The 8,105-nt window shown below is 51.1% G+C and overlaps 1 protein-coding gene across 1 annotated transcript; it reads left to right on the plus strand.

The window, feature by feature from the left end:
- Window positions 1–6,328: 6,328 nt before the first annotated feature.
- On the plus strand, window positions 6,329–7,273 carry LOC123830942 (olfactory receptor 6V1). The gene has a single exon (XM_045857566.1). It carries the CDS (start codon window positions 6,329–6,331, stop codon window positions 7,271–7,273), a length of 945 nt encoding a protein of 314 aa, XP_045713522.1.
- The last annotated feature ends 832 nt before the right edge of the window (window positions 7,274–8,105 follow it).

Here is an 8,105-nt window from a genome sequence, read left to right on the forward strand (position 1 = left end):
TGACTCGAAGACTTCTGTATGAATGTGAAAGACCTAGAAAAGCCGAAATAATTTTGGGAAAGAACAAAGCTGGGGAACTCAGCATGTCTTACTTAGAAACTTACTATAGTAAGTTATATACAGGTCTAATCACTATGTTGTACACCTGAAACTAATACAAAATTCTACGTCAACTGTAATTTTTTTAAAAAATTAAATTAATGAAGTAAAATTAGAAAAAAGCAGGCTTCCTACAAAGGTACAGTAACCAAGACAGTATGTTATTGACATAATATCATGTAGATCTACTGACCTATAGACCAATGAAATAGCAAATTCAAACCCCAAACCAAACACAGATCTTCAATGGATTTTTAGCCACACTAAGTGCTGACAAAGATGGATTTAGATGGATTTTGTAGGTGAATAAAGATGGTGAATGTCCAAGCTCTAACTTGGCCCAAGCTCAAGGCCATTCTAGGCCTATATCTGGCTTTCCCACATTAGCACACTGGGGACATAGGGAAGAGGAGAAGTCATCCTGGCCCAGAGAAAGAAAAGGCCATTTTGTTGATCTAGTAGGCAGCAGGGTTATTCCCCCAAGGTTTGAGTCTGTATCCACAAAAAGGGGAAGGAGAGGGAACAACCCTTCCTTGCCTGCCCCAGAGACTCCCTGTCTGCCCTTGCTTCCCTCTTTCTACTCTGGTCCCCAGTAGCAGCCTGAGTGATCTTTTAAAACACAGATGGCATCAGATCTCTCCTCTGACTGAAACCTCCTCACTGCCCTTTGGATAAAGCCCCAAGTCCTGCAAGGCCTTCCTGACTTCAGGAGAAATGCTTCTCCCTAATGTCACCGCCTGCTGTCCACGAACACTGGCATTCCTGCACTTGCGCATGGGTGTTAGCACACACCGCTCCGTCTCTTAGAGCACACGTTTCATTTCCACCCGCTTTGCTAGTGAATTCCAGATGCACTGTGAACACTCTCTTGTAGAGGCTTTTCCTAACCTTTGCAGGCGTGTTCAGGTTCCCTGCCAGGCGTTCCCCAAACGCCCTTGTGGTAGATGCTGTGTGCGTTGCTGAGACCCCTTCAGGGCCCAGGCTGTCATTGCCCCAGCTCACAGCTGCACTCAGTGGAGGAGAAATGCCCCCTCCCCCTGACACCGAGATTACAGCCCTTCTCCTAAGGCAGCCCGTACCCAGTGGCCCGTAGACGCAGGAGTGCTAACGCCCAGCCCCTGTGTTCTCATTAGCGACACAAGTCAGGACAACTGGACAGGGCCATGGTAGTTCCAGAGCTCCGGTGGCACTGGACCCCCTGGTACGACTCATCACAGCTCAGCCTTCCTCTCCCCCAGCCCTTTATAGGAACTCTGCCCCAGGTCACTCTCAGACCTACGATAACCTCGTGGCTCCTTTCTCAAAACGACCCACTGTTGGTGACTGTGTGTGCAGTATATCAGTGTGAGGGTGTGTGCATTGGTATGTATTGTGCATATGTTACCATTTCGTATGGTGACATCGGTCTTCCACAGACAGGCTCTACCAGGGAGGACGACACTATGCCCAGCACATTTGCTGCTGCATTTTCAACACAGTTCTGAGAAACCACCCTTGTTCAAAACATATTCTTGTTCCATTTTCTGTTCTTTAATTTGAATAAGGTTGAACTCTTCATATTTTTAAAGCTAATTTTTCTCTAGTGAACTTCTTGGTGTGTAAGAGAACTTTGTATATAAATCAAACAAACCTTTATCTCATGTTTTTATTTTTATATCTTTCTATACATAAACATTTGGTTCTTATGTAGTTAAATTGAACAGTCTTGGAATCCTGGGACCCGTATTCTCCTTAGAAAAGCTTATGTTCATATTTCAAGATGATTAAAAAAATTCTATTTGTTACTTTTTACATTTAACTCTGTTTGAACCATATGAAATTTACTATTCTGTAAAAGCATAAATTATAAATCTAAGGTTATGCTTTTTTCAGATATTTTGTCAATGCAATAATTATCTCTGGAATAAAGGTAAAGGAGGGAGGGGGGAGGAAGGGAGAATGAGATAGAAACTGACAGAGAGAGAAAGAGGAAGAGGAGGAAGAGGAGGAAGAAAGAGAGAGAACAGCTTAGAGAAATGCCAGGGTGAAAAATGCCTTATGTCTCTTGGCTGGGGCAAGATCTGGAGGCGGGAGAAAAGAGGTTAGAATGACTGGTAGTGAATTTAATAAGGGTCAGAGACTGTCAGCGACAAAAAGAAAATGTCCTCCACAGCTTATTTACGCGGGATGAACCTGACCCCCCGACAGACTGTGTGACTGGCTCGGGTCACACAGTAATTTACTAGGGACTGCAACTCCGAGCTCAGCCTTCCCATCAGGAAAGCAGAGACAGCTGCTTTCAGCAGGGACTGATGCAAAGGGGTAGAGGGGTGGCCGGAGGGACCTGTAATGATCCTACCAACTCTGAGGTTCTAAGACTCCAAAATACAGTTTTGAAGATCCTTCTGCCCACGAAGTTCTCATAATCAAAGACAAAACTTCGGAGTTGAATGAAGTGCATACTGGCACATAGCAGGGGCTCAGTGACTACAGTATCAATGAATGAGGACTGTCCTTATCAACGACTGTCATTCAGCGGTCCTCTTTGGATATGATGCGTGCTTATTCCTTGAGCTTGAGTGAGCAGCTTATGACAATCTCACTGTCTAGGACGGTTGGGCAGGTGCCAAGGGGAGTGAGCCCCATGGGGGGGGCAGCAGAGGGAACCCCACAGCTGGAGACCCTGAAGCATCAGGCTCTCCTCCAGCCTATGACATTGGGACATGTGGCCCAAGAGGCTAGTGGGCAGGTAGAATAATGGTCCCCCAAAGCAGTCCATGCCTGGCCCCTGGGAATTTGTTGTCTTACATGGCAACAAAGACTTTGCAGATGAGATTAAATTAAGGATCTTGAGACAGGGAGATTATCCTGGATGATCCAGGTGGGCTGCTTCAAAACCCAGGGCTCCATAGAAGTGGAAAGCCTATCCCCGCTAAGGTCAGAGGCAGAGGAAGATGTGATGATGGGAGAAGGGTCAGCGAGGTGCAAGGTGTTGCTGGCTTTGGAGGTGGAGGAAGGGAACCTCAAGCCAAAGAGTGTGGGCAGCCTGTGGCCCCGGGACAAAGCAAGGAGCCCCCGGAAAGGGGCGCAGCCCTGACAGCTCTGTGATTCTCACCCACTCAGGCCTGTGTCAACCTCGGACCTAGAGAGTTTGCAAGATAATAAATCTGTAGTGTCTGAGCCACCAAATGTGTGGCGGTTTGCTACAGAAGCAAGAGAACACTCCTGCAGTCATGGGAGCCCACAGGCCAGCTGCACGCTTGTCTCTCGGTTCTCAAGTCGTCCCGCCTCCAGCCCTGCTTTGAACAGCCATCCTGTCGGACTGCCTGTGCTTCCTAGTAGCAATATGCTGCTTTCTGCCACTATCCCCCATTTCTGTCCAGAATGACCTAAAATCTTCTTGGTTTCCATGGCTCTGTCCTGAAAGCTCAGCTCCAGATTCAGGCCCTACAGAAAGATTGCCTGGCCAGCCCCGTCCCGCCCTTGTGGGTCTTAAACTAGTGACCCTTGTGCACTGTCTTCCCAGAAGGTTTTCACTTTGTCATTCTTTCTGTCTGAGGGTGTGGGTGGGGCTAGGTGGGTGGGGCTAAGTGGGTGGCATCCATAAAGACTGAGCTCCGAGAGAAAGAACTGTGACTCAGAGCCGCCGGCGAGCCCAGTCCCCTGCCACCTAGCCTTCGCCCTCATCCCCAGGGCGTGCATCTTCTCACAGGGGCCAGAGACAAGCCCTTGCATCTGGCCGGTTCCCAACATGGGTCTATCAGGGGCCCTATCTCTGATCGGAAGATGTCTCCTCGTAAGCTTACCGCTTCAGTCCCCCGACTTCTACAGATGATGCTGGACTATTCAGACAAGCAGGTGCTGTGGACCAGAAGCCCCATCTCCTGTGTCGCAGATCTCAAAACCCTGCATCTGGCAGGGAGACAAACATGGAATGGAAACCCTGGATCTAACCCTGGCCATGCACCCCGGCTGCCATGACCTTCAGCCAGCTGGCAAATTCCTTTGCGCGCTTCTCATTTGTCCCCAGCAATTTTAGGAGGAAGGAGAGGGCCAGCAGGCAGGCACTGCCATGGGACCAATCCTAGGCCGTGAGCCACTTAGGTGTATCCAGGTCTCTATCCCTTTTTTTTTCATTCAGAACCTTTTCTCAAATGCTATTGCCTCAGAACAGACTTCTCATTAATTTAAGGGGCAACATCAGTGTCTCCTAACCCCTGGAGGGCCCCTTGCTTCCTCATTGTTCCCATGGAGATCACTTGGCTGGAGTCTAAGTTCCCATCCAGCACAGGCTCAGCTCTAAACCTCATCGAGAAACCAAGGGCCCGGGGACACAGGAGACGGGGAGAACCAAGGACGCTCATCCTTGGGAAAGAAGGGACAGAAACAGCCCACGTTCCCCTCTGGTCTCCAAAAGGGCTTTTGCCCACGTTCCAGCCCCCAGACTTGGTGACACAGGGTAAGCCTTTATTCACGGTGTCAGCATAAGGGTTGGAGACGTCGTTGCTTGCAGAGCCACCCCGCCCCCCAGAAGTGCCACCCCGTTCCAGCTGCTCAGAAGCCCCGGTCCACCCCTGGCAGCTGCAACACTCTCACCAACAGCAACGGGCGGCATATCTCATGTCACTCCCGTCACAGGGTGGACCCATTGGGCAGGCATCTCTAGACAGGAGTTTCTTAATGTGAGCGGCTCCAGAAGAAGACCTGCTTAGCAGCTAAGGTAAGTGGCTTAGGGTTGACCTGGGACAGGGCAGCCTCCTGTGCGGCACAGATGTGAGGGCGGGGCTTGAATTTAACCAGGGCTGGGCGCAGACTTGACACCTGTTGTGAAGGTTTGTCAGTGGGGTGGGTACAATGCGACAGAGGCACAGATGCCATTGCTGGAGGTCAGGACCAGCCTCAGAGGCAGCCTTTATGGGCCAGAGAGAAGGCCAGAGTACATCTACACATAGTGTTGATTTTCTTTGTCAATGGGAAGTTCTAAAAGTATCGTTTTAGCGACCTAACATTCCAGGGAATGGCATAAAGCTGTGGAAATATTGACACACACACACACACTTCACATGCATGTTGGCCCTAAAGAGGGTGGAGAGGTGATGGGCCGGAAAATGTGAGTGTGCTGGCAGCTGTACCATGAGGACAATGACGACAGCTGTTTGCTGAGCACATTGCATGTGCTGTCACCGTGCTAAGTGGTTCACTCGTTTAATCTTTGCAGCGGCCCCAGAAGCTAGTGCTGTTATTAGCTCCATTGGGTAGCAGAGTAAATGAGGCTCAGACAGGGGAGTAACAGAGAGGAGCAGACTTAGATTCCACACCAAGCAAGTGTCGGACCGGAATCCAAGCACAGGTCTGAGGCCGCGCCCCCAACCACCATGTGAGGGAGAGGGGAGTCGGAAAGTTTCAGGGGACACTCTGCAAGAGCAAAGCAGCACCACTGGGTGACCGCCCGGGACCTTCTGGTTGCTGGCCCAGCGGCTGCCTGGTCCTGAGGCCTATCTGTGACCCCTGTGTCCCTTCTGCTCTCTACCTTTGCAAATAATACCAGAAGACCTCCTTACAAAAGCTGATTTATCGACTCAGAACTCTGACTTCCCATTGATTGCATGATCACAGCTGGGGCACCGTGGATGAGTGAGGGTCCTCGGCAGAAGGACAGTCCAGAAAGACCGGAAGGGACCCTTTAAAGGGGGTCTCGGTGCACAGCCTCTGGGCCATGACACAGACCCCGCCCACACCAACACTCGGGGGCTTCTGAGTGACTCCCACTAACGCTCTCTCTTTCCTTCTGGGTTCCCTCCCCTCCCCATCTTTTTCTTTTGGCTTTCCCTCACACAGTGGGTCTTACTTCTGTTGCTCTTGTTTCCTCCTTGCCTTCTCCCTACATGTCCATGTCTGTTGCTATGTTGTCTCCCTTAATCTGCTCCTCTCTACTGTCCTCTCTCCTTGTCAATGGCTGTCCATGCTCTCACTTCTGTGAATCCCCGACTCTCTCTCCCATGATTCTCCTCTCCTCTTGTTGCCATCTTTGCCTTCCTCCCTCTGCCCTTCTGTTCATCACTGACCACCCACTTGCCTTTTCTCCCTGCTCCCTTTCTCTGTCTCTGTCTTTGTTTCTGAGTCAATGATTCTCTGTACGTATATGTGTATGTATGTATGTCTGTCTGTCTATCCATCATCTATGCCTGTATCTCTCTCTCTCTGCTGCTCCATCTTATTTCCTTTCCATGCAGGACCCGACCCCTGCATCATGGCAAATTGGAGTCACCCTTCTGAATTTGTCCTCTTGGGCTTCTCATCTTTTGGTGAGCTGCAGGTTCTGCTGTATGGGCCCTTCCTCACACTTTATCTTCTTGCCTTCGTGGGAAACACCATCATCATCACCATGGTCATAGCTGATGCCCACCTCCGGACTCCCATGTACTTCTTCCTGGGCAATTTCTCCCTGCTAGAGATCTTGGTGACCATGACCACCATGCCCAGGATGCTCTCAGACCTGCTGGCGCCCCGGAAAGTCATTTCCTTCAGTGGCTGCCTCATCCAGTTCTACTTCTACTTTTCCCTGGGATCCACCTCCTTTCTCATCCTGGCAGACATGGCCCTTGACCGCTTTGTGGCCATCTGCCACCCACTGCGCTATAGCATCTTGATGAGCTGGGCCGTGTGTGTCCGGCTGGCAGGGGCCGCCTGGGCAGCTCCTTTCCTGGCCATGGTGCCCACTGTCCTCTTCCAGGCCCATCTCAATTATTGCCACGGCAATGTCATTAACCACTTCTTCTGTGACAATGTGCCTCTGCTGCAGCTGTCCTGCTCAGACACCAGTCTGCTGGAATTCTGGGACTTCCTGATGGCCTTGGCCTTTGTCCTCAGCTCCTTCCTGGTGACCCTCGTCTCCTATGGCTACATCGTGACCACTGTGCTGCGGATACCCTCGGCCAGCGGCCGCCAGAAGGCTTTCTCTACATGTGCGTCTCACCTCACCCTGGTCTTCGTTGTTTACAGCACCACTATCTTCCTATACATCAGGCCTGGCAAGGCACACTCTGTGGAGGTCAACAAGACCGTAGCCTTGGTGACGTCCGTCCTCACTCCCGTCTTCAACCCCTTTATCTTTACCCTCCGCAATGAGACATTCCAGGCGGTGCTGCGGGGACAGATGCAGAGACTGAAAGGCCTCCACAAGGCACGGCAGTGAGCCCGAGGGGCGCAGCCAGGCTCAGTCAGGGGTTCTGGGAGGAGGCAGAGGAGCAGCTGGGTGGGAAGGCCACTACCCAGTTTCTTTAGATTTTTTTCCTCTGTGTTCTGAGCGATCGCCACAGGGAGTCCTCTGCGCCATCCTATCCCAGCCAAAGCTCTCCCAGATCACAGGGAGGGGCTCCCCACTCCCCCTGGCAGCTGCAGGGGCTCTGAGAGCAACCCAGAGTCTGGGGAGCCAGCAGTGGGGCTTTCGAGAAAAGAAAGTGCATGGGCTCCCCATTCAAGGTGTAGCAGCCAGGCCCTGTTCTCTGATCAGGGGACATCCAGCCCCAGGGGGTGTGTGTGTGCGCGAGCATGTCTGTGTATCCTCGTGTGTGCCCGGGTGTCTCAGTGTCTCTGTGTGCCTCTGTATGTCTGTATGTCCCATGTGTGTCGGTGTCTGTGTGTGCCTGTGTGTGTCTCTGTGTGGGTGTCTCTGTGTGTGTCTCAATGTCTCTGTGTGTTTGTCTCTGTGTGTGCCTGTGTCCCTGTGTGTGTCTCTGTGTGCCTCTGTGTGTGTCTTTGTGTCCCCATGTATGTCTGTGTGTGCATGTCTGTGTGTGTGTCTCAATGTCTATGTGTATCTGTGTGTTTGTCCTTGTGTGTCTGTGTGCTTGTGTCTCAATGTCTATGTGTGTCTGTGTGTTTGCCTGTGTGTGTATCTGTGTGCCTGTGTATCCTTGTGTGTGTCTCTGTGTGTGTCTGTGTGTGTCTATGTGCCCATGTGTTCTCATGTGTGTCTGTGTGTGTCTCTGTGGGTGTGTCTCAATGTCTATGTGTGTGTCGGTGTG

Source organism: Phyllostomus hastatus, unplaced genomic scaffold (assembly GCF_019186645.2).
Source record: "Phyllostomus hastatus isolate PE091 unplaced genomic scaffold, TTU_PhHast_1.1 phas_scaffold_142, whole genome shotgun sequence".
NCBI lineage: Eukaryota > Metazoa > Chordata > Mammalia > Chiroptera > Phyllostomidae > Phyllostomus > Phyllostomus hastatus.